At 58.3% G+C, this 26,051-nt stretch overlaps 1 protein-coding gene across 2 annotated transcripts in view; it reads left to right on the top strand.

The window, feature by feature from the left end:
- The first annotated feature begins 13,638 nt into the window (after positions 1 to 13,638).
- NKD2 (NKD inhibitor of WNT signaling pathway 2) overlaps positions 13,639 to 26,051 on the top strand; it is a 29,353-nt gene continuing 16,940 nt past the window's right edge. Inside the window, exons 1-3 of one of the 2 annotated variants that reach the window (XM_055367747.2) lie at positions 13,639 to 13,933; positions 14,026 to 14,058; positions 14,325 to 14,404. In XM_055367747.2, coding sequence (XP_055223722.2) covers positions 13,909 to 13,933; positions 14,026 to 14,058; positions 14,325 to 14,404 — 138 coding nt within the window. In that variant the 5' untranslated portion in view covers positions 13,639 to 13,908. The remainder of the gene's footprint in view (positions 13,934 to 14,025; positions 14,059 to 14,324; positions 14,405 to 26,051) is intronic. The other variant, XM_019013436.4, reaches the window with a different exon arrangement.

Raw genomic sequence — 26,051 nt, 5'->3', positions numbered from 1 at the left:
ACAGCCTTCTGGAAGGAAACATTAGGAAGAAGGCCGCTTCCTACACCATGTCCCACTGGCCTGGGGGACTTCAAACCTGGAAGCTAGTGTGGCCACAATCTCCTTTTGCAGCCCAAGAGTCGGAGGCTGGTTTCTAAGGAGACAGCCAGTGCCTGGGTGAGTGGCAGGTGGGCTGTCTGCAGGAGGAAACCTCAGTGGGCCTGGGCCTGCCTGCAGGAGGGCATTGTTAGGAAGGCTACGGAAGACTCTCAGAGCCTACATCTCCATTCAGGGGCAAATCCATCCACCCTCATCGCCCCCTCTCCACCTGGCTGTCCTTACCTCCAGCCGGACACCAAGCCAGCTCTGCTGCAGGTGCAAAGGGGCCACCTGCCCCAGCCCAGCTTCCACATGTGAATGTCCTGTGCTCTAGACAGCCAGGACCTGCTGCCACCTGCTTGCTGGGGCAGTGAGCACCCTCAGGCATACCTGTTCATCACCCACAGATGCCCAGCCCTGCGCTTACCCCACAGCACATTCACACAATGCCCCCTGGATGCCACAAATCGTTTCTAGCAGCAAATGAGTCAGAAGGGAATGGACCCAAAGTCTAGACCCCACTCCACCCCCATCCTGCTGAGGTTGTGAGCTCCAGGGGAGCAGAGGCAGCTGAGGACACGGGCCATAGCTGGTCCCTGGCAACCTTGTAGCACCACCTGGTGACCCAGCAGTGAGCAGAGTGCTTGAAACACCACTGGGCAGGTATCACTCACACCTACACCGTGGAGCAGCCCATTCCAATGGCAAAGATTCCCGATTACACTATTAAATAAGAAAAGAATGTACTTTTTTTCTTTTACTACATAGAGATGTTAAGCTTCTATAAATCAAAAAATAGGGCCAGGCGTGGTGGCTCATGCCTGTAATCCCAGCATGTTGGGAGGCCAAGGTGGGTGGATCACCTGAGGTCGAGAGTTCAAGACCAGGCTGGCCAACAGGGTGAAACCCTATCTCTACTCAAAATACAAAAAATTAGCCGGGCATGGTGGCATGCACCTGTAGTCCCAGCTGCTTGGGAGGCTGAGAGAGGAGAATGGCTTGAACTCAGGAGGCAGAGGTTGCAGTGAGCCGAGACTGCGCCACTGCACTCCAGCCTGCGCAACAGAGCGAGACTCCATCTCAAAAAAAAATCAAAAACCAGATAAATGTAATAGCAAACTGAGTGAATGTTTGCAGCAAAATTACAGAGAAAACATATCCTTCACAGAGGAAAAGCTCTTACTAATCAAGAAAACAACACCATAACGGAAAGAGAAATATAACTGTAGACATTCAACGTAGATGTCAACCTTGCCCATGACCAAGGAAACAAACACTGAAACCATCATGAGACTTCGTTTTTCAGTTTGCTACAGTTTGGAAAGGAAACGAGCTTGCCCCTGTGTGGCTGGTGGGCGTGTGGGCTGGCAACAGCTTTCTGAGCAGCTGCTCCACTAAGAACAAAAGCAGTTCCATCCTCTTCCAGGGAAGCTCAGGAATCGCTTAGAAACATAAACAGGAATTTGTGAAGGAGGCCGCCCAATACAATGTCACCTGCAATGGCAAACTAAAAGCAATGTAGCTGCTTGATGGGAAGAAATGGTGAAACCCATGTCCCTACATTTGTACCTTCAAGGACCAGGCAGAAGGGTAAAGTGCACTTTTAAAGAATATTTGAACATTGAGAAATAAAAATACAATCCCAAGACCTCCAACTGACTAAATGAACACCTTCTTGGCCAAGGGGACTCCAGAGAAACCTTAAACACTGGGTTCCAAGCCATGAAGGGATGAAATGCCAGACAGACCTCATTATGCCCCCTCCCTCACTAACCGCTGCCATTGAGTTTCTTTCCTAAGGGTAAACAGAAAGCCCTTTTGAAAGATTTGCCAGACTCCCCACCCTTGTGTAGTTTTGACACAACAGCCAGCCAGCGTTCCTTCCTGATAACAGATCCTGACTGTGGACTGGCTCTAGCTGGTGTAGAGGCTGCACACAGGATGCCTCTGTGTCCTTCATTTCACCTTTCGACCTACAGAGCCTCATTTCAATGCACTTAAATGTGAAGTCTCCACCCCAAAGTGAACACAGGACACATGTAACACACATGTGAGCTCACTGTGCATGCGTGCCCCTCACCCTTGTAGAGTACTCACAGTGCCTCCTGTAGCCTCTCAGCCACCATGGTCAGCACATTCCTGTCTCATCCTCCCCACCCTCAAAGTGCCTGCTTCCGGTTTAGGGTGGAGGCCACACCTCCCAGCCTGTGGATGGTTACTTGCAGGCTGCAACTCTTTAGAGAAATAAAGCTCTCCCTTCCATGTTTATGAATCTCATGAATCTTCAGTTGACAACATATAAAGAAATGAGCATGAAATGATTTTCAGTAAAATAAGTAGGAAACAAAACTGCAGATAATTAGATGATTATCTTGGGAGATGGGAATCTGTGGGTGGGGGGAGGGAATTTTTATTTTTCTCTTCACATTTTTCTACATTTTTCTAATTTTTTTACAATGATCATACAGCACTTTCATAACAAAAAATAATACACATTTTATTTCACAAAACTATAACCTGGAAAAAGTGATAAATGTCTATAAGTGAATATTCCACAGCAGTAAGAATGGATGAGGCATTTTTATCCACAAGGCAGATCTTCAGAACATGAGGCACTGCTACTGGTACTGGGCATGGCTTTGGCTGCTCTCCCAGTGGGGGTCTGAGGTGGCCCTGGGCCATCTGCCCTCAGCTGGCTCTGGGGCAACAGGGGCAGGGGTGGGAGAGGCATCAGGTCCGGGAAAAGGCACAGTCCACGGGCTCCACTGGATCAAGGCAGTGCCCTCCACTCCACCGGGCCTGAGTGGAGATGGCCTCACTGGCTTAGCTCTGCCCAAGCAAATCCAACCTCGTGTTGCCTCCAAGGCATCCTCCAGGTCCTCACCTCACCCCCTGCCCCAATTACTTATGTTCTTCTTTTTATCAGAAAAACATTCGATGTGGCCATATTTTCAATAATAGCTTGAGTCAGTCTCACTTGGTTGTGATAACTCAGAAGGCTGGTGATCAGAGAGAAAGAGGAAAAGGGGGATGGGGGAGAAGGGGAAGAGTGTGGGGGGGAGGGAGGGAAGAGGGAGGGAGGGAGAGGAGAGCGGGACGGTGGGAGGAGGTTTCTTGGCATGCTTCCTGCTGGTTCAGACCCAGTCCAAGTTTCCTGAACCCATGTTCTGGAATGTCTGGCGCTGCCACAAGATGAGGAGGAGGCCCAGCCACAGGCGTGAGGACATGGGTGCATTCTCCTCACGGCCGACCCGAGTTCCCACCAGGCACAGGACTTCGTTAACAGAAGCAGCTTCTCAGGCACATCTCACAGCACCCCCAGCCCCTGCTGAAGTGCCTCCTCCTCTCCAGCTCGCCCAAGGAGCCGGAGCTTTGGCTGCACTGGTGCTGGGGGCGGCTTCACCCCGTGAGGGTGCCACTCCATGGGCCACTGGGAGGTTGCTGTGCAGTCCTGGCCAGTTTACAGAACAGAGATCCAAACTTTCACCTAATATATAAGACAGGAACCATTTTCATTTGACCAGAGAGGGCCTCAGGGGGATCCTGGCCCTCAGCTCCCAGGAAGAACTCCTCTCCCCGCGGCATCCATGGGAAGTGCCTTCAGTTGCTCCAGTTATTCACCCCTCTCTGTATCTGCCCTATGTCTGCAGCTTGGCAGGGTGTTTGCTGCTTACGTTTTGAGACTCTCAGAAACAAACTGTGCCTTCTAAACACACAGTGGAATCTGACACCAATGATGCAGTCCAGAATGCTTTCTTCCCCTGGTGACAAACTTTCTGAGTATCTTACATTAGTTTAGTGGGGCCTTCCAGCAGCTGTCCCAACTCAGAGACAGACCTGCAGGCCCATGGGCCAAGACAGAGCCCTTCCCCACCAACCTTGACCTTGGATGAAAAGCATCATCCCTATTTGCTGGAAGTGTGTAGTATGATGACGGATGTGTCGACAGAGCCAGGACCATGCTGTCCAGGGAGGCATCAATGCTTTGCGGTGTCCAGACAGTTTACAAGGCCCAAGAATGCTGCTCCCTTGCTGAGGCAACCACTGCGTGCTACAAATCCCCTGACAAGTCACCAAGACTTGAAGGGAGGAGGCTCTCTGGAGCATAAGCCCACTCTCCCACATGCTAACTTGGATGGCTGCGAACCCAGTCCTGCCTCAGCCATGGGCACCCCCTTCGTCGGAATCCAAGTACATTGCTGCCACCTGTGTCCATGGCTGCAGAGACTCGACATCACCCACAGGAGAGAGTTGCAGGAATGCCTGGCCTCACTACCCAGGGTGGAGAGCCGGATGTCCAAGGCAGGGAGGACTGGCTCTCACATTCTGCAGAAAAGACTATTTGTGTCCACCTGGGGCCCTGTGTGGGGCGGTGGGGTCAGGGATGCCTCACTGCAATTCACTGTTCTGGCAGTGGGGTGGGAAGAGCCTCTTTTAGTAACTCCCAAAACTGCCATTGAAGAGGGGATCCTGGACATATCCACCCTGACCCTCTGAGGTGAGAAAAGAAACTATAACACAAGGACTGCTGCGGTTGCTCTCTAAGCAATAGGCTTGGCCCAGCAGGCACTGTTTAGGCAGCCCAGCAGGCTTCCCTGTTGCCAGGAGAATCCCAGAGACCCTCTGGGACCCTCCAGCACCCAGCTATACCAGCTCCACTCCACAGCTCACCCAAGATGGACATGAGGACGTCAGATCGTGATGTCCAATTTTAACTAAACTAACTCCCCAAAAACTGGACGTGTGACTTCACAAGGCTTTTGCCGAGGAGCCCTGGGCTGCAGGGAACATTAATGGGGTAGGTGCACCCAGGCAAGGATGTGGGCAGATCCTCCAGCCTCTTGTGGTCTGGGTCTGCTTTGGGAAATGGCCAGCAGGATTCTTCTTGGAGGCAAGCTGGAGGTTTTTAGGTCCTGGGTTAGAGGGAGAACTATGCGCTTCCTCTCAGAGACCTGGGGATGGAGGGACTGGACCCTTCCAGCCACCTGTGCTGAGCCCATCTGCTGCCTCCTAAGGGGCTCCTAAGGGGCAATGGGTGGAAGTCTCCTGGGCCATGCCCTGAGCAGACACCACCCTTTCTGCTCCTTGGCAAAGATGCCTCTCAGGATCAAAGACCTGGTGGCCTGGTCCCTCCAGGAGGAATGGGAGGGCCAGCTTCCTTCCCTGACAGCTATGGGAAGATGGATCCCAGTCCAGGCCTTGAGTACAGTTCCCTGACCCTCATGGTAAGCGCCGTGCCTGGTCCCCTCATCTCTCTCAGGGAAGAGGTGATAAACACCATTGGGTTTCCGTGACTCAGGCACAGTGACTTACACATCCTTGTCACAGCCTGGGCTGTAAATGCTGCCCCACACGTTCCCAGCATGAGTGAGCGCTGCCTTTCTTTAGGAGATGGAGGCATAGCCACCTCCAGGGGTCCTGCTGCCTGTGGGCGCCCATCAGGGTAGAACTCACAATCTGCCCACCACTGCCTGCCATGTGGTCCCTCAATATCCCCAGGCCTCCTCCCACCAAGTACCCTCAGGCTTCTGTGCCTGCTGCAATCTCATCGTACAGACATCCATGATGTGGTGAAGACTTGAAGAAAAAGATGTTAAATGAGGGGTTCCTTCCTCAAGGTAGAAAGCCCCTTTTGTGGGCTGAGAATTGAAGACTGAGGACTGGGTTCGTTCCCTGAGTCCACGTCCGCTGCCGCAAGGAAAATGTGCAGTACACCCCCAACCCAATCTGCCTGGCATCTACACCTGTGCACCGGGCAGGGGAAGGAGTGGGCCCTTGTTGCTGGGACCCCAGAGAGTCCCCAGCAGTGGATGAGGTGGGCCATGGAAAGGGACTCCCCCCACCACAAGAGCTGCACAACCTGTTGAAGGGGCCGAGGCCTCCATCTTAAAGATAAGCGGCTTTAGGCTGGGCTCAGTGGCTGATGCCTGTAATCCCAGCACTTTGGGAGGCCGAGGTGGGCGGATCACTTGAGGTCAGGAGTTCAAGACCAGCCTGGCCAACATGGTGAAACCCTGTCTCTACTAAAAATAGAAAAAAAAATTAGACGGGCGTGGTGGTGGGTGCCTGTAATCCAAGCTACTCGGGAGGCTGAGGCAGGAGAATTGCTCAAACCCAGGAGGCAGAGGTTGCAGTGAGCTGAGATCATGTCACTGCACTCCAGCCTGGGTGACAGACTGAGACTCTCTCAAAAATAAATAAATAAATAAACAAATAAAAGATGTATTTATTTAGCTTTGTGAGCCCAGGGCTGGGGACTGTCCTGGGCAGCTATGAGGTGGTAGACCCAGCTGGCCTGCTGTCCCTGGGAACTTGGGACTTGGGCAGGTAATAGCAGCATGTCTCAGCACTGCCCCAGGAGCTGGGGATCCTGGGTAGAGGAGTGGACAGGGGAACCTTCCTTCCTTCTCGGGGCTGATTGGCACACACAAAGCACCTTCCATATGCACGCAGCCCCATGGACAGGGCAGGAGGCAGGGCAGTCAGGGGCAGTGGCAGGTGTCCTGGCAGGAGGGAGGACGCATCCCTGGTGAGAGCCATCAGGAGAGAGTCTGGCATTGCATGACCAGGCTGGAGAAGGGGAAGCCCACGGGACCAGGCCACAGAGGGGCATCCTGTGGCCTACCAGATGGCGGAGACTTCCCTCAGGGAGTATTCCCTGCACACTCACTGACAACACCCACGAAGGCATGCAGATTCTTCCAGAAGCAGCTGAAAGCCACACATGGAAGACTGCAGTGCAGTGGAGAAGCAGTTCTCTGGGTTTCTCAGGGGCAGGCAAAGAGGTGTGTGAGCCCCCTGGGCTGTGGACAGCGGGACACCTAATGGCCCCTGAGCCTCTGCAGAAGCATCAGTCACCATGCCCAACGATCGCATCCCCTGTCCCCAGACAAGGCCTGCATGGGAAACAGATGTCCACAGAAATCCCTGAGCCGAGGTCGCTTTGTCATCTTTTCTGATTTCCCAGTGAAATTTCACCACAAACCACACATTTGGAACATGGCTGCTGCAGCTCAGGCAGAAGCAGGCCTCAGTGGTCGGGTGCAGAAGCTGTCGGAGTTTCCGTGTCTCAGGCCAGTTCCGGCCTGGGCACCCAGGGCCGACCGCACGTTGAGTTGAGCGGCGGATGAACCTGCGCCCCTTCACCTGGAAGTGAGAGCAGCAACTCACTGCTGATTCACACTTTCATTTCCAGCCAGGAGAGACTTTCCTCCAAGCCAGAGCTGATAAGACACAAAGACTAATAAGACTAAAACTCCCCAGGTTGGGATAAGATAAATATCACCAAATTACAGCAAGTGTTTAGGTGGAGAGGACCTCAGTGATCATAATTGATGCCCACACATGTTTCTTGGCATCTGGGCTTCCTTCACTGCTCACTCAGATTCCTGGGTTGTTTTAAAAATCACGGCCAGGCGTGGTGGCTCACGCCCGTAATCCCAGCACTTTGGGAGGCTAAGCACTTTGGCAGGCTGAGACGGGGGTGGGGGGAGGAATCACTGGAGGTCAGGAGTTCGAGACCAGCCTGGGCAACATGGCAAAACCCCATCTCTACTAAAAACAAAAATTAACCAGGCGTGGTGGTATGCATCTCTAATCCCAGCTACTCGGGAGGCTGAGGCAGGAGAATCACTTGAACCTGGGAGGTGGAGGTTGCAGTGAGCTGAGATCACACCACTGCACTCCAGCCTGAGCAACACAGTGAGACTCCGTCTCCAAAAAAAAAAAAAAAAAAAAATCACGCATACGGGACTCCTGGAAGGCGGCTTCTCACCGTCACTGCCGTCTGCCCTGCTACACGTGATGGCTGTGTTTCACATGTTCACCGGTGTGTACGCCCGGGTGTGCTTCGAACTGAGAAGCCAGGAGCCCAGGGCTTCTCTGCTGCCCACGAATCATGCCTTCTACTTGCCATCGCTGCCCAGCTTGCAAGGCCCTTTTACTGAACTTACTTTGATTGCAATAAAAACCAGTAAAACCCAAAAAACAAGTGCATACAAAAGTATGCCCAGAACACCTTTGGAAAATCATTTTCTGACTTGGGTGGGTTTTTTCCTTCTAGGTCTCTAATCACAAATTGCCTGAAAGATTTGCACAAATATCTACCTGAAACTGGAAGAGGTGTTTCCTCAACCATGAATCGTGGCCAGTGTGGGTCCCTTTGAGGCAATTTCCCTTGAGAAGTGCATGGTTATTAAATTTAATAGTCGGTGCAGATGATTCATCTTTTGAAGGCGCTCAGAATGATGGCTGAGGATAAATGTAGAATTAGCCTTCTAAGTATCCAGTGGTCTGGCAACGTTCCAAGTATGCCAGGAAACAGGTAGGCGTGCTTCAGATCCACCTCCCTTTCAATAGTTTTAACAGTCCATGTACCAGAGGTGATATCACAACCAACCTGTAATTCAGAATAAGCCTCGTGTGGCAACATGGCGGGGGGGGGGGGGGGGGGGGTGCGGGGAGCAGGCGAAATGCGAGGCACTTGGGTGTGGCAGCCACGTGAACTTCTTGTTCATGACTAAGAAGGCATGTTCATGCCAAAGCGTGTGTCTGCAGGGAAACCCGGTGCACCTGGGAGGCACAGCCAAGGCTTCAGGGGTCAGCATGGCGGGCGGACGCTGCACAGCCAAGGAGAGGTGGACTCAAACAAGGGCGGCCTCGGGGGCGGTGTGCAGGCGACACCCAGGGGATCTTGTGCACTTAAAAACGTAGCGATCTATTTGCGAAGTGAAGAGCACGCAAGGGGAGCACACATGCAGACCCGGAGTCGCCATCCTCCCTCGTGGGGCCAATCCGCCAGGGCCAACGCAGCATGGCAGGGAGGGGAAATGTCCCGGCAGGCTCCGTGTGACGCGTCACAGTAGCGTTTTGTCCGATGTCAGGCAGTGCTTTTCTTACACGTCCCCAGGGCTCCGGTGCAGACCAACCCGCGTGTGAATTTCAGTCTTGCCGGCTGCTTCGGGTCGCGAGGCTCACGGCTTTGCTCGCACTATGGGGAAAAAGCCGGGCACTGAAGGGGGCGTGGGGTGTGTGTGTGTGTGTGTGTGTGTGCCGGCGTGGGGTGTGTGTGTGTGTGTGTGTGTGTGTGTGTGTGTGTGTGTGCCGGCTCCGCGCATGCGCCTATTTCAACTCCAGCCACAGCCTGGGGCCAAGACAGTGTCTTCAAAAGAGGCCCCTGACCCCGGGGTCTGAGTTGGCTACACCACGCCTTCCAGGCACGCCACACCGTGAGGTCACGCCGCGGACACCCCCTCACACAGGGGCGCCCCTCACTCCGCGGACGCCCCTCACACAGGGAGGCCCCTCACTCCGCCGACGTCTCTCACTCCGCGGACGCCCCTCACACAGCGGACCCCGACCTCGCTGCTTTCTAAACGGGAGAGGAGGAGCCACGGCCACCGTGACAACCACAGAACAGGAGGAGCCCCGCCTCCCAGAACGGTGGAGTCGCGGTGGAACCGGGGGACGCCGCTGAGAGGTCACGAGTGTGTCCCAACCCGAGTGAGGAGCGCGCGGGGGCGCTCTTGTTCCCAAGGCCGCATGAGCGCCAAGGCCTTGCGGGGAGAACAGCCACGGAGGGAGACGGGGCCCGCGGTGCCCCCGTGAACGCTGTTGGTGGGGACCCCACGGCTGCGCCCGCTGAGGTGGAGGGGCCGGGAGGACAGAGCCCCGCGCCTGCCGCCGCCCGCTTCTGACCCTGCCGGTCCCGGGCTGGTGCAGAGAAGGGCGGGCGCGGGCGGCCGTGCCGGGAGCGGAGGCGGACTCCGGCCGGGTCTCCCCGGGTCTCCCCGCTGGGCGTCCCGCGGCCGCACCTCCTCCATCCGGAGACGAGGCCCCTGCCCCGCCCGCGGCTGAGGAGATAAGGAGAAGCTGTTTTGAAAAGCTGCGAGGACGCGCATTTCAACCTCCAGGGACGGCTTTAGCCCCGCCCTGCCTTTTGAAAGTGCTGGGAACGGATTTTTATCAGCAGGCGAAACTGTCCTCAAAGCTCCGTGGCCCAGAAAAAGGCAGGGCGAGGACGACCATGGCCCCCGGGCCGGCCCCCTACAGGCTCAGCCTCCGAGTCCCCCGGACTGGACGGCGCGGGCATCGGGGATCCAGGCTGCTCCGGCCGCCCCGCTGTGAGCCCGAGCTGCGCTGCAGCCGCTGGTCACGTATGGGGGGGTCCCCCGCGTCCTTTCCTCCAGGCCGGCAGTGGGCTGGGGCCGCAAGTGTCCCCGCGTACACTGGCCGTCCCCCAGGGACAAGGACACTTGCCCTGAAAAGCTGCGGCTCCCGCCAGAAGGTCCCAGCTCGGGCTGCCCCGGGCAGACGCAGAGCGAAAGGCGAGGCGGGACGGGCCTGAGGAACCTGGAAGTCCCTGCAGGGCCCCTGGAAGAGGCAGGCAGGGGGCTGCCCCACAGACAGGCCCAGGAGAGGACACGCCGGGCTGGCATCACGTGAGGAGAGCGTCCAGCAAACCACACTGGTCCCGAGGCCTCCACGAAAAGTAGATGGGCATCTCACGGCAGCCACCACTGAGGCAGCACCAGGAAAGCATGGTGGGTGCCCACTGGCCCCGCAGAGGGCAAAGGCATGCACACGCCAGAAGGGAACATCAAGGGGAGCAAAGAGAACCCCTTCCTCCTGGAATGGCTGAGGGGACCAGGCCGCTCTGTGATGCAGACATCTCAAGGGGCTCTCCCTTGCACTACCCCATGTGGACTTTAACTCCCAATTTGGAAAGTAACGATGTCATCTTCTGTGGTCTCAGGGTCCTAGTGAGTGTGTGAGGATAATAGTGTTACATGTTATGCAAAGGGATTGTGAACTGGCATGGGGGTCAGGTTTGCAGGGCCTGGAGCTGGTGACTCCAGCTCTAGAACAACCCCAGGCGGGCTCTGCCCTACCTAGGAGAGATGGTCATAGGGGAAAGAGTCCAGTGGGCATTGGGGGCGTAGGGGCCACTTAGGGTTGCCCTTTGAGCTGACAGTGGGGTACAGATTCAGCTCTGCAGTGCCCCTAACCCCCACTGCAGATCCACCGGGGGAGATGCCCTGAGGACACGTGGGAGGTGAGGGTCAGGCGTGTCCTGCTGGGTGGGAACTCCGGACCCTCTGGGAAGGAATGGGTGAATCGGCTGCTCTCACTCTCCAGCTCCCACTCAGAGGAGCCCTGGGGGATCCCATCCCTCTACCTCAGAGGACTCCCAGGACACGGTCTGAGCCCAGTGGGAGGAGGGCACACAGCCCTGATCTGCCAGTCAGCGGGGCTGAGGGTCAAGCTGTGCGCCTTGTGTGCTGGCGGCGTCCCGGGTGGGATGGATGGAGATGGTCTGTACTTTCATGGGTGAATTGTAGGGCCCCTGAATTGTATGTATCTCAATAAAGCTGCTAAAGAATAAATGTAAAACCTTTGCCTAGTAACTCAGGTTCACTGGAGTGCACGGGGAGTTTCTGCTGTTTGGACTCTGCATGTGCCTAGTTCCAAGTGACAAGGTGGGTGCAAAGGCACAGCAGCCAGTGCAGGCCCAGCCTCATGGGCTCCTCCAGCTTGGGCACCCTGTAGGGTGTGGGGTTGGTGCCATGGCCCACCCCCACCCCCCACCTCCACCCCCCACCTACACCTGTCCTCCCAGGACACTTCCTCCCCCAGACCTCCTGATATCTGCATTTAGCAAGGACCAGAGCTCAGTCAGCAGAGGAGTGAAACACAATGGCCCTTCCCCACCTGGCTGGGGCACCTCAGCCAACCTCCTCCAGTGGGACCTTCTCAGGGTCTTGGGAGGAGGGCCCATGCATGTGTGAGACAAGGCTCCCAGCCACACAGGGGTCACGAGCCCACCAGCAGATCTTCACCCAGGGTGGCTCATCGGTCCTCACGTAAGGGCAGGATTTAGAGGCACGGAAAGGGCTGCAATCCTCAGGCTGTGCTACTTTGCATAACATGTAACACTATTATCCTCACACACTCACTAGGACCCTGAGATCATAGAAGATGGCATTGTTACCTTCCAAATTGGGAGTTAAAGTCCACGTGGGGTAGTGCAAGGGAGAGAGGAGGGGCCAAAAGAGCCTGGGAGGGTGGGCCTGGCCCTGAATCTGGACGCCTGGACGCTATACACAAGGGCGCTCTGAGCCCATCGCAGGCACGGCCTGGCCGGGTGCAACCCTGCTACCAGGTGCCAGAGCTGTCTGCCTGCAGGAAGTGGCCCCTCCACTAGGGTTCTTCAGAGGATGGTGGGAATGGCTCGCAGGCAAGACTACTCCCACCGTGCGCGCTTGTTCGTGTGGTCGCCCACAGCTCACGTATCTGCGGACAGCCAGCAGGGGGGGCTGCTGGGGTGGGGGGCCGGCCTCTGGTTTAACTTTCAGTTTTGCCACTGAGCAGCCTAGGCCTCTGTAAAATCGTGTGATGGCGGCATCTGCCCCGAGGATGGTCTGAGAATGGGAGGCAGTAATTGGAGTGAACGGGCTTGGCTGGACGTCAGCTCCAGAGGTGCAAGTCAGCACTGGGCAGCCGCGGAGCTGCGCTGCTCAGCTATGAGACAGGGCTCCAGCCAGGGGAGCGGGAACAGAGAGACCGGGTGGGACCTGGACCAGCTTAGCGGAGGCCTGGCAGGGCCAGAGCTGGGCAGGTGAGGGGTCCCGCACCGCCAGCCTCGGAGCTCCAACTCCAGGGACGGGAGCTGCCCTGGCAGAAGGTGGGGTCACCCACTGAGGTTGGAGACGTGGGCGTGGCAACAGCCCGTGGGGAAAATGCTGAGCTAGCTCTTGAAAGGCTGGGGAGATACAATGTATCAATGCAACAGGGCGTGGCAGGGAGGAGATTCATGGGTAGGGAAGGGAGAAATGTCCCAGAAACAGGAGCAAGTTAGGGTTCCAGGAGGAAGTGAGGGAAGAAGGTTCTTCTGAAGGTAAATAAGGAAGAGAGCCCTGAGGTACCCAGCAGGGTAGGAGGCAGAGAGGGGGTCCAGTGCAGGGTACTGAGGGACGGGTCTCCAGAGCCAGCTGGAGGAGCTTGAGATGAGGTCAGGGAGGTAGCAGCTGAAGCCACTGAGTTGGACACGTGGAGGAGACAGCGCAGGTGGCCAGGCTTGGGGCTCCTGGGAGGCTCCGACACCCTCAAGGCACAGGTCGGAGGAGACCCTGCTGAAACCAAGGACAAAGTGAGGGGGTGCAGGGCCCTTCCAGCCGGGGGGGCGGGGGCCAACGCTGGTTCTTCATCAATTTGGAGCGCCAGGAGAGGGCGGGGATCTAGTCCTGCACGGATACCACCCCTCTTTGGGCTGCCCACACCCCCACCCCCTCTCCAGCAGCCAAGGGAGGCGGGTCCTCCCCTTCAAAGGGAGGTGCCCTCAGGCTCCTCTGGAATTGGGGATCCCTTGACCAGGACGGCCTGGTGAGGGGTCGGAGGTGACTCCCGCCAGGCTCCGCTGCAGCACCTGACCGCCCTCACGGGTGGCCGGGCCAGGTCCTCGTCGCTGGTGGGGCTCCAGGCTGGGAACGGGGGTCGAGGCCGATGCGCTGCGGGCAGCGGCCGCCGGGGGCGCTGCGGGGGCCGCGGTTAAAGCCCCGGCGCGGGCGCACGCGCTCAGAGAGAGCCGGGCCGCCGTCGCTGCCGCCGCTGTCCCCGCGCCTTGCGCCCGGTGGCCCCCCACCTCCGCCCCGCGGCCGCACCTGGCGCTCCCTGGCTCCCCCGGCCCCCGCGCGGCGTGGAGCCATCTTCCCTCACCTCCTACCGGAACCCTAGCTTGCTCCCGGCCCATGCGGCCCCCGCGGGCTCCCGGCCCCGGCTCCAGAACTCAGCCCTGCACCTGAGCGCGGGGCCCGGCGGGGCGTGGCGGCGGCGATGGGGAAACTGCAGTCGAAGCACGGTGAGCCGCGGGCCGGTAGGGCGGGAGGGCGGGTGGGCGTGGGGCCGCCTCTCACTGTCGTTTTCCTCTCCCCGCGTCCCGCCGTGCCGCAGCCGCCGCCCGCAAGCGGAGAGAGAGCCCGGAAGGTGAGCGGGCGAGCCGACGGGCGGGGCGGGGGGCGGCGACCCGGGCCGGGACCCTCAGAGCCAGGAGCCCGCGCGCGTCCTGCCCTGGAGCCAGCGGTGGGGGGACGGGGCCGCGGGTCTCCAGGAGCGCGCGGGACCCCCACACCTGCCCCTGCGCGGTCTCCAGGCGATGGGGACACAGCGAAGGCGCAGCGCCCGCGGGGCTCACGGCGCGTCTCTTTTCCTCCTCGGTGCGGGTTTCCCGCGCGTCCGCCCCCGGACCGCAGGGGACAGCTTCGTGGCGTCCGCGTACGCGAGCGGCCGCAAAGGCGCGGAGGAAGCGGAGCGGCGCGCGCGGGACAAGCAGGTAGGCGGCGGGGCGACAGCTGGGGTCGCGCTGCGCACCCGCCCGGGGGCAGGGAGCGGTGTCAGAGCTGTTCCTGGTGCCCGCCCGCGGACAGGCGAGACGTGGGCCGCCATGGCCGCACGAGTGACCGGGGGGGCCAGGAGAACTAGTCCCTCCCCAGCCTCCAGGACGTCTGGGGCTCCCGTGGAGCGAGCCCTTGCTAGTGTCCCATGCTGAGTGGCGGGTAGGGGAATCGGAATTCCTTGTCCTAGGCTGGGAGCCGTGTGGGGGCTCCATGTTTCGGGCTGGAGGAGCTGGGTGAGTGGGAGGGGCTGGACCTAGACGTCCCGGGCTGGGGGTCCCGGGGAGCGGGAATGCAGTACCCCGGCTGGAGGAGCTGGAGGAGGGGTGGGAGCTATAGGCCTGGGGCATCACTGGCCATAGCCTCAGTGCTCACTCAGCAAACATGGCCAGAGTCAGAGGCCTCGGTGCCTCCCATCTCTGGGAGGGGTGACCACAGGCCTGCTAGAGGCTCAGGAGACAGAGGGACATCTGCACAGCTGTGGCAAGGCTGCAGAGACTGCAGGGCTGGCTCAAGACCCAGGCGGCCCTGAGGGTGGGTGAGGAAGGTGCTATGTCCAGGAGCAGAGAACTGTCCAGGTCTGGGGCCCTGGAACGGTCTGGGGTAAATTAGACCTGCATGTTTGCTGAGCTTGAGAAAGCTAACATTTGATGGTTATCAGTGTCAGTGTGAACTGGATCGGTGCAGACAGCCCCACCAGGTGGCCGGGCCCACACTTGCCCCTTGCTTCCTCCCCCACTGTCCCCAGAGGTCCCCAGACACAGAACATGCCAGGTCATGCAATCAGTTTCCTTTTTGGAAAGACATTCTTCTGGCAGTTGATTAAAAAAAAGTTCTGGGTGTGTTTGGAGACATTTTCTGCAGCTCTGTCTTGAGAAGGGGCTTAGGTCTGCTTGGAAATTAACATGCAATAGAGTTAGGATTGGTGCTTCCTGAGAGTGACCATCTAACGCCTGTGATGGTGGGAAGCACGCTGTAAGGTACAGTAACTTGGGTGGTCCTGTGAACCTCTATCCGGGACAGGGAGACCAGGGTGAGGTCATCCAGCGAGCTGTCCCCGCCCCAATCTGGCGCTCTCTGCCAGTTACATTTGCACAGGGGCTTGCTGGTGAGTGGATGGTGCCACTTAGCAGCCAGGTGCTCCTGGTATGATTAGTCAGTGATGTGAGCACCTGGGTTGGGCGGGCGTTCACCTCTCTCGTGGTCAGGGCTTTGGCCGGCCCCTGTCCATTGGCCCACTGGCCTGGAGCCTTCTCCCTGGGAGGCGCAGCACCATGAACCTTAAAATCCCTGAGCCAGCGCCCTCACCGTGAAGTGCAGCTCCCAGGGCCATGGGGCGAGGCCCGTGCGCTCTGGAAAATGCAGGTGCTCCCCATGTGACTACGACGTCAGCGTGAGGGCTGCTCGTGGGCGTGTAGACCTGCCACTCTACACTGGGACATTTTCTTTAGAGAATAGCTTGGGAGTTGGGGCTTGCTTGGATTGTTACCTTCTAATTTTGCCATCATTTCATGAAAGAAAACTCCTTTCTAAGTTAAAATGAACAAACTCAGAATCAAAGGCTGTCCTGTGAATTAAATACATTTCAGCTTTCAGACAAAAGTGCTGCCTTTCTGTATTTTCCGCCTCTGGCCATGATTCCTCCCACCTGGCATGGAGACCCCAGGGCCCAGGTGCGCCCTCACCTGGCCAAGTGCCCTCCCTGCCACATTGCTCTTCCTCTCACCTGGCAGCTGTTCCCCCGCGACAGATCCTACTGAGGTCCAGGAGAGTCGCGGCCACCACAGCAAAGTGTCCCTCTGGCTCTCACCTTCTTCTTTTGTGTTGTCCAGAGCCTCGCCCATCGTTCTTGTCCTCCCAGGTGGTATCCACTGAGGAGGGCCAGTCCTGGGTCACCCAGGGCACCCCTCGTGATGCCTGGCTGGGGCCAGCGAGGGGACTCACTCCTTCCCTTCTCCAAAGTCCACCTCCTGGTTCCGTGCGAGGCATCCTGGGTGCCACAGAGTGGTGGCAGAGAACCCTGTGGAGACTGGGCGCACTAAGAGCCAAGACCTCCACCCTACCCTCTCTCCCCAGCCCCCAAAATAGAACAAATGAGATTGGCTATTATTAATTCCCTGTGAGCAGTGCTGGCTCCTGCCTCTGTACGTGTCTGAAAACAACAGCAGCACTTTCCCAGACAGGTGTGTCTCTGCACCCCCGACGTGGCTCTCCCTGGCGACTCTGCGGAGCGCCACACTTTGCTTTTGGCGGGACCCGCACGGCTTCATCACCGAGTGTCCCTGAAGGGCCAGGGCCATGGGATCGCTGGTGACGGTGCCGTGAAGGTCTGGAGAGTGGATTGTGAGGGATCCGGAGTCCCTGGGGATGTGCGTGGGTGAGGAGTGGTGCCATGGTGGCAGTGCACTTGTGTGGCTGTTTTTCAAAGTGGTAGTGACTGCAGGGAGGATGGCTTCAGGCCTGGGAACGGGCTGCCCCTGCACACTCACCCTCACCATCTGGTCTGCGAGACTAGCTTTAATTTCTACAGCGCTCCCTGAGGCTGGCGGAAAATGGTTCTGAAGACAAGAGTCACTGTTAACTGGAATGTTGTTGTGAATGGAGCACAGGCTTCCATGAAGTAGTGCTGAGGAAGGTGTGCTGGAGCTAACTCCAGAGGCAGCATTGTAGCGAACACTCGTGACAGACCAGCCAGTGCGTCGAGGAGGCCGTGGCCCTGGCCTGCACGGGGGGCTCTTGCCCACATCTGCAGGAGGCAGCAGGCACGGCTCTGACTGGGCCGTCTAGGGCAGGTCCCAGCTTACAGGAGGCACTCGCCAGTCCCACCCCCATGCCACGGCCCTTCTGAGTGTGCCAACATGGTATATGTTTCCTGGAAGGGAGCCAGGAGGACCACAGTCGCAAGACCTGCTGGCTCTGTCCAGGGCTAAGCTCCAGGCCAGGGCCCAGGCCTTCACCTGCACTGGCCTCTGGCTTCCAGCAGCAAACTCCATCTGCCCTCAGCATGGCCTTGCTCATGGGAACTGGGCTCAGCCCCACTACATGGCTTGATGCCTTCCGACTGGAGCCAGCCACAGTGCCCTAGAGGCTCATATGCCTGCAGCTGGCCTTCCCCCAGAGGCAGGGGTGGGGCTGCCCCTTCCCTGCCCCTCCTGGCCACCCAGGAGCCAGTGCTCACCTGTCCTCTGTGGGTCCAGAGAGCTGGATGTGGCAGTGGGATGCCCAGTTCTCGGTCAGTGGGAGCAGTTTCTCGTAGAAGATCCTGGAAAATTCTTCATGGCTTCAAGCACAGTCTGGACGCTACCGCATCAACACAGAGATGCAGGGTGGGGGCAAGATACACATTTGCAGGAGAGACTCGGGCCAGTGCACGTGCGCCCAGAGACAAGGCAGTGTGGACCATACTCTGCTTGGTGCTCGGCCACGTGCCACACAGAAGGAGAGGTTGTGGGTGCCCAGTCCACCCAGCTCTGCATTTGGGGGTGCAAGCCACTCCAAGATGTCCAGGAGAATGGCAGCTTCCAAAGGGAGCAGGGGCACCTGGGGATGCCTCCAGCACAGACTCTGAGGGCCAACCTTCTGTCTTCTGTGACTCATGTTCCAGGACCCTGTGTCCTCATGGAGCTGAGGCCCATGTGGGGCTTTGTGTCAGAGCCGGTGGCAGCTGCAGTGTGTCATGGCTGCCCTTTGCTTTCTTTTTGGTGCCCTCTGTGTGCCTGGCCCTTGGATACAGGCAGCCGTGTTCCTACCCTGGGATGTGGCCCGGCCATGTGGCGAGGCCAGCACAGACATGCACAGAGGCTCAGGCACAGAGGGAACCGAAGGGAGTTGCCAGGCCACCTGGTCATCCCCCCTTGTGGGAGGCGTCGAGGTCACCTCTGGGCATGACACCTGATGCCCAGCACCTGAGAGCCATGGGACGGGTTGGACACCATATATGTAGTTTCTGTGCCAGCCTGGGCCTTGGGCCCACTGAGGGCTGTGTGTGCGCCCAAGCTCTCCAGCAAGCCGCAGGCATCCCCTGTCCTGCAGCAGGGGCTCTGGGGTGCTGACTGGGAGAGGGTGCTGACTGGGAGAGGCTGCTGCCGGTGCCTGGCCATGAGGTTGGACCAGTGGATCTGTGTTGCCCATGGTGGAGGCCGGAGGCTGGCCAGTGGCGTGGTCCTGCCCGCTCGGGTCACTGCACCTGGACAGTGCAGGTGTGCATTCTCAGTGTCGGCCCCTGCGTCTTTGAAGTGCATCCTGAGAAGCCCTGCACGTGGACCAGGCAGGTGTCTGGATGGAGGCCCTGGAGCACAGAGCGTCCCTGCCACAGGGCCTTGGGCTGGAGCTGGGGGTTTCACAGACGAGGCCATCTGGGGCAGCTGTCACCCCGGACTTCCAAAACAGCTTCCTGAAGCTAAAACTGCCTATTTTGCTGCTGAATGAGCTGAAGTTTTAGATTTCTGCAGGTGAAAGAAGACAGGTGGCTGCACCCTGTTCTCCTCAGTGGGCTGAACCACCATGGGAAGCCTGGTGCTGCTCCGTCCTCCTTCCTTCCTACTTGTGGCTGAGTAATTTGAATTCCTTTGAGGTTTTCATCTTGTTTTGGCTAAAGAGCTTACATCTTTCCTTTTCTTAAAAAACCCAGGCTGGTTTGCAATCCTCGGAAACCAATCATCAGCCCTGCAGCTTTGGGCCGCCGTATGCCTGCATTAGGGGGTTGGGGGTCCATCAGACGTACACGCGACTCCTGGGAGCCGCGGGAACTGTGGCTGGTGCCGGCCGAGGCAGTTGTGCCAGAAAGGGCAGGGCCGTCTCGAGTACCCATCCACGAGTGCCCTTCGGTGCACTGGGCCCCTGCTGTGCATGCCTCCCGTGTGAGCAGCAAGGTGATGGTGAGATTGGAAGTGCAGTTTTATCTGCCTTGTAGGAGTGGCTGGCTCTCCTTTGCCCCTGGGTGGCCACCGCTTGTTCAGAGCTGGCAGTAAGTCCATGGCCGCCCCAGGTCCAGGCCCCGACTGGGGGAAACACGCACCTTGCCACTGTCCTGTCTAGGCTAGGGTTGGGGGTTCGGCTCTTTCTATTTCTCAGGAAGCCAGGAGTCTGGGCCAACGGCTCCTGTCCTCCACCCCCGCTTTGCGGCCAAGGGATACCCACCTGGTCAGCCCCGACAGAGACTGTGAACGAAGTCCTGGTCAAAGACCATAGTTGGGAGCCACCATATGGCCGTTTTACGTGTGGCCCCCTCGCCAGCACCAGGTTTCTGTCATCCCATCGTTAGCAGAGGTGGCTTGCAGGGTGGCTTGACAGCCTCTGGACCCGGCTTCGGACCCGGTGCTGCCACTCACAGCCTGGCCACATCCCTCATGCCTGGGCCACCTGCTTCCCCTTGTCCTGTGAGGAAAGACAAAAGGGACAGCTCCACGCTCCATAAGGCCAGGCAGCGAGGGCCACCTGGAGAGCAGCCAGGTGTGGCCGGGCCCCTTCCTGGCCTTTTGCCCCAAGTGCCGGGGTGCTGCAAGCCAGAGGGGTGCGTGAGTCCGTGAGCTTGTGCCAAGATGCTGCAGGCCTGATCCGTACTGCACAGTCATCTGAGCTGTCAGCAAGCTCTCACTGGTTGGCAGTGCCCACAGCCTCCCTGGCGTGGCCAGGTGTGGTGGGAGCAGAGGCCAGTGGGTGGGAGTGGGGTCCACCGTCCTTCCTGTAGAGAGGAAGCCTCTAGCCTCCTGGCTGCTGTTCTTGAGTTGGCAAAGCCACACTTTACGGAAGCAGTAGTTCTTGAAGCCAGACACACCTGAATTTGAAGTTGCCCAGCCTACCCCAGAATTTGTAGACAGCTACCTGCCAAATCACTGGGTCCCTGGAGCTCTGAAGGCTGAGCCCTATATCCTTCCTGCAGGGCTCTCAGACAGATGCCTGCGTCAGAAACTCCCTGGGTTATGATGAAAGGCCTATGACACCCCCAGGGAGTTGGGGAAGCCTCAGGAGCATCAGGAGCAGGAGGAAGCAGGAGCCACTGCTGGGGTGAGGTCAGCATTTAGGGGCGGTCCTGCCCGCACATGCTGCTGCCGGCATTTCAGGGTGGGCTGCTCCCAGCAGGACTGCAGATCGGCCTGTCCATGTGCGGAACCCGAGGGGGCCTGTGCTGCGTCCTGGGGCATTCATGCTGCAGGGTTCCTGTGGCTCCGTCCTCTCACAGGTCTTACCAGCCGTGGCCCCTCTCCTGTTGGACTTGCCTTCCTGAACATGGGGAGGGGTCCCGAGCCCAGGACCCCTAATCAGTTCCAAGGGCTCCAGAGCTTTCAGTCCCTGCCACCTTCTGAGCCGTCGTCTGTCACAGATCATGACCGTCAGCTGTCCCTGGAGGTGCGGAAGGAGCCCTTCCTGTGGGGCTGCTGGGTTAACGCCGGAACCATGGGGAGCAGAAGGCGCGGTGTGTGAGAGGGGTCTGCCCAGGTAGCAGGATCCGCCCCCCACACCGGACACTCCCCAGCGTGGGGTGGAGCTCGTGGTGCTGGCCTGGCTGCCGCCTCTGGGCTGCGAAGCCTGGACCTGCTGGGACAGGAGCCTTGCAGAGACCCCGATCCGCTCTCACGGCGAGCTGCACCCATGCTGGCTGATGGGACCTTTAATCTGCTTTCATGTTGGCAAATACTTGGCAGGGCACCCTTTGGCAGCCTTTCACGCTGGCGTGAAACAAATTGGGTCTGTTCGATCCTGTCCTGCGCAGAGCTGGAATTCACTGGTGGTGATGGCCAGCCCTTGGCAGCTGGAGGGGGAGGGTTTGTTTTCCTTTTGTTCTGCAGAATTTTCCAAGGAAATCGTAAATAGTTTTGCACACCAAAATCAGAGAAGCTAAAAAACACAAAATATTGTAATACAAACATTCAAATTGGAGATTATTTTAATGGTAAGTGTCTTGGCGGATTTGGACTGACAGCCTTGCCAGAGGCCGATGGAAACGGGGGTCCCTCCTTGCTGTCTCCGGTGAGGTTCTCCGTGAGGCACTCACGTCAGTAGCTGGCAGGACCCTCCAGGGCTCCCACCTGCCCTTAAGGCCGTGGTCCTGCGTGGATGTACTTCTAGGACGAAGCCTTTCACATCCGCTAAGGGGGACGTGACAAGAGCTACAGCTGTTTTTGGATAACAGAGCCTACCCCATCCTCCTTTCCACAAAGGATAACAGAGCCGACCCCATCCTCCTTTCCACAAAGGATAACAGAGCCGACCTCATCCTCGTTCCCACAAAGGATAACAGCCGAACTCATCCTCGTTCCCACAAAGGATAACAGAGCCGACCCGATCCTCCTTCCCACAAAGGATAACAGAGCCGACCCGATCCTCCTTCCCACAAAGGATAACAGAGCCGACCCCATCCTCCTTCCCACAAAGGATAACAGAGCCGACCCGATCCTCCTTCCCACAAAGGATAACAGAGCCGACCCCATCCTCCTTCCCACAAAGGATAACAGAGCCGACCCCATCCTCCTTCCCACAAAGGATAACAGAGCCGACCCCATCCTCCTTCCCACAAAGGATAACAGAGCCGACCTCATCCTCGTTCCCACAAAGGATAGCAGAGCCGACCCTGTCCTACTTCTCACCAGGACGTGCCTGGACATGGTGCAAAGCTGCCGCCCCTGGTGGCCTCCCTGCTGCCCCGGGGATGTGGGTAGCCTGGCTCTCTGTGGCTGGCGTCTGGGCCTTAGCGTCCTGGAGTCCTCAGAGGGACCCCATGTCCCTCTGCCCACCATCACTGCCTGCTCTCTTGGCTGCCCAGGTGCACCCAGCTCAGCTGTCCCGAGGGCCCTGCCAGGCCAATGGCCAGGTCTGTGTGCCCTGCACCCTTCAGGGCAGCCACTCATGCCTGAGACCAGCCAGCCCCAGACAGAGCTGGAGCAGGGGCCATTTCAGTGGCCCTGATTTTGCTCCTGAGGGCTGTGGTGTAACACGAAAGAACGTTGCTGTAGGCTTCCGGCCGTGGGATTCCGGGGCTGTCTTTGCCTTGCGCTGCTGGACAGAGCAGGACCTGCACCTCTGTTTGTCACAGGCTTGTCCTGGGCACCGCCTCTAAAGGAGGAAACAAAAACAGAAGGGCTGAGTCCCGGAGCCAGGACCCCAAACCAGAAGTCTCTCCCAGAGCCCGCAGCCCCACCACGGGGCCGCCCTGCTGCCATGGAGCCGCCCTGCTGCCCCAGGGCCTGAGCTGCTTTCTGGATGCTGGGAGAACCGGACAGTGGCTGCTGGAAGGCAGGCCTGGAGGGCTCTGGGTGCTGAGGTGCGGGTGAGGCCGGGCATGGGTGCAGGCCTGTAGTGCTGGGGTGTGAGAGATGCTGGGCTGGAGTGTGGGAGAGGCCAGGCAGGGGTACAGGGCCCGTGGTGCTGGGGTGTGAGAGAGGCCGAGCTGGGGTGCAGGGCCTGTGGTGCTGGGGTGTGGGACAGGCCAGGCAGGGGTGGGGGCTGCCACTTGATGTGGGCGTCAGGACAGTGTGTGGTGAGGAGGCATGGAGGAAGCGTGGCCCCCCAGAGGCTTCCAGGCTGGGCAGCCACTGCAAAGGCCCTGAGGCAGGAGTAGGCCTGGAGGACGGGACGGTAGCAGGCAGGGGCTGCGGGAGACACAGCGGAGGAAGAAGAATGGCGGCCCCCACCCATCTCCCTCTGCCAGAAGGAGCCACGGGCACAGCCTACAGGTGTGCACTGGTCTCTGTGCTGTGGGAGGCCAGACCTGGTGTCTGTGAGGAGCACCCAGCTGCAGACCTGCCGGATGACCCTCGGGTGACACTTTGGGGTGGAAGACCACCCCCCACCCTGCGAGCCAGGTTCCTCGGCTCCGAGCCCCGTCCTCACATCTGTGGAGCAGGTGGGGCCACTAGCAGGGGCTTCTGGCCCTTCCTCTCCTCCCACTGATTTGTTGAAAGCGCTTTAGGTTTTCTGTAAAACAAAGCGGACATGGGCCTGGGGAAGGTGCTTGTGGGTATTTCATGAGCTTTTCCAGGCCTGAGACATGTTTTAGGTGGCAGCGGGCTCACGTGTGTTGGGAGAGACTGGTCACAGGGCGACTCAGGGGCTTGCGCTCAGACGGTGACGCCCAGCCCGCTTGTCCCCAGGGTGACAGGGAGAGGTGGCAAGAACTGGCAGCTGCCCACAGGCTGAGCCGAGCCCAGCAGAAAGGCCCAAGGCCGGAGCACAGAGGTGGCCTGGATGCTTCTGGCCGGTGGTCAGGACCCTGTCAGGCCTTGCTTGGAGGCATCTTGTGTGTGAGGGGAGCCCTGCCCCTGCCAACCACCTAGCTGTGCCCAGGGGAAGCCGCCCCAGACGCCCATTCTCGGGGTCTGTTTGCCTGTCGTGGGGAGAGAGTGGCGCAAGCTGGGCCCACGGGGAGGAACATCCTTGGCGTCCGAAAGGGCAGAGAGCACCATCCCTGCTTTGGGGCATCTAGGGGAGCAGCAGGTGGGGACGTCATGCCTCTGTCCACAGCGCAGTCTGGGAGACTCAGAGCCCTGTTGGTGAGTCCTGGGTCAAAGGGCATAGCGACCAGGCCAGAGCGTCGCCTTCCCGCTGTCCCCGTGGCGGGGCTGTGATTGCCTCTAGCTCTAGTGACCGGGGCAGTGGTCACCGGGGCTGCCTGCACCTCCCCTGCCAATTATACCCCCTATAGGCGCCCCCCGTGCCAGCTCCTCCTCTTTTGCGGTTGGAGTGACCCCAAGATGTGCTGTAAGGGTGTCTTTGTGTGCGGCTCAGAGCTCATCCCGAGAACCCTGCAGCCTCCGGGCCTTGGATCCGGCGCCCTTCCTGAAACGAGATTGTGTGTCCCGTAACAAAGATGCGCGTGGTCTTCTCTGAAAAATTTTTACCTCTCACGCGTGGGTTCTCACCGCTCTACCCTGAGAGTGGGCTGTGGTTTGTGTGGACGGCAGCCGCCAGGCATAGCCCCTGCCCCCTAGAGCCCTCTGCAGCCTCGGCCAATAGCAAAGCCGCAGGTGGCCGCCGGGCCCTCCTTTCATCTCGTGGAGCCCCTCGCCAGCCACAGCAGGGCCCTCGTGGAGGTTCTGAGATTGTTGCGTGCAGGGCATGCGACGGGGGTGCTTTAGGGAAAGAAAAGGCCTTGATTACTTGTTTGAGTAGCTCAGTCCCCAGGGTCTGGAGCTGTAATCAAATATTAGCCCCTCAACCAGCATTTTCCGCTGTTTCTCTCTGGTAAGGACATCGACGTTGCATGTTCACATATGGTGTCTTCCAAATTAGAAAAAAGAAAACCCTGAAACGCAGCAGGGTTCTTTCCAGCTTTGGAATTGATCTTCCTTTGAAATAGGAAACATGAGGCTTTAATATGAATGAAAGAAAACAAAAACATCCGGTGGGTTTTTCCCGGGGAAGAATTCAGATAGAAGAGAAGTGCATTCGGGCCTGCTTTCAATCCCAGTGGAATTCAGCCTCCTCTGAGTGGGGCGGTTGAGGGTGCAGCAGTTCGGAAGTTCAGGGCCCGAGTCGTGGTTTTATTTTGTGTGTTCTGCGATCTGGATGGTAAGCTGAGGGTGGCAGCTGAATTTGGAAGGTTTTCCTTTTTCTGTGACATTGGGGATCGTTAGCTCTGAAGACAAAGACAGTAGCAGGCGTGACGGGGAGAAGAAAATTAGACCTGCAGGTGAGTTGTGAAATGGTTGTCTAACATTCAGTGTCAGCACTTCAGGATGCTGAGAGTTGAAGGCAGGGAATAAAGTTTCGGCAGAGTTTATGATCACGCCTCTATTATCTGGGCAGAGGCACACACGTATATGTAGGTGTATGTATGATGTGTTCACATATGTGAGTACACACGTGTATACATACATGTATACAGGTTACACACACTTGTACGTAGGTCTGTATTTAATACCTGAGCTGAAAACATTTCATTTCAAGGCACCTGCTCTCCACCCCCACTGCCTGGTCACCCTGCTCAGCCTCAGCCACACCTGGCTGACGATGGAGACTCTGGGAGGGCTGTGGGTTCCTATTCCTGAGCCAAGGTGTGGGCCCAGTGGCGCTCACGGCTTCCCCCTCCCATCCGCGTCGGTTAATGTGGGTAAAGTGCTCCCTGAGTCCCTCTCTCCAAGCGTGGGGAGAGGGAAACTCGGCTGCCTGGTCATAAAGCCAGGTCTTGCTGACCACATGTTGCTTGTCTTTTTTTTTTTTTCTGCATGTGTTTTACGTTGGGGTTAATTTCATGGGCAGGGCAGCCCTGGGCCTGTCCCTGTAACTCATCTCTTCCCTTCCACTTGTAAGGATGCCCCGTGGGTTGGGCTGGGTGCCTCTTGACCCCTTGGTGTGGTCAGTCGTCCCCTTAGGCTGAGCGTCCACCCTCGTGGCAGGGGTGGGCCCTGCAGAGACCCTCCCTGGGCTTAGGGCGTTTACTGGGTGAGGGGGTAGATGCCAACACAAAAGCCCTGTAGTGAGGGAGTGAGGGGCGTGGGTAGTGTGGCACCTCCACGTTTTCTCATTTAAACAATCCAGATGATGAAAAGCTGCTGTGAGGCAGGATGAAGAGGGAGACAGAAACATTTCTATTTTCTGGTCTTATAGGAAGTTAAGTCGCAGCAGAACTCTGGCTTGTGAGGACATCTG

The sequence above is a fragment of the Gorilla gorilla genome, chromosome 19, assembly GCF_029281585.2.
Source record: "Gorilla gorilla gorilla isolate KB3781 chromosome 19, NHGRI_mGorGor1-v2.1_pri, whole genome shotgun sequence".
NCBI lineage: Eukaryota > Metazoa > Chordata > Mammalia > Primates > Hominidae > Gorilla > Gorilla gorilla.
This window is presented reverse-complemented; position numbering and strand designations above follow the sequence as displayed.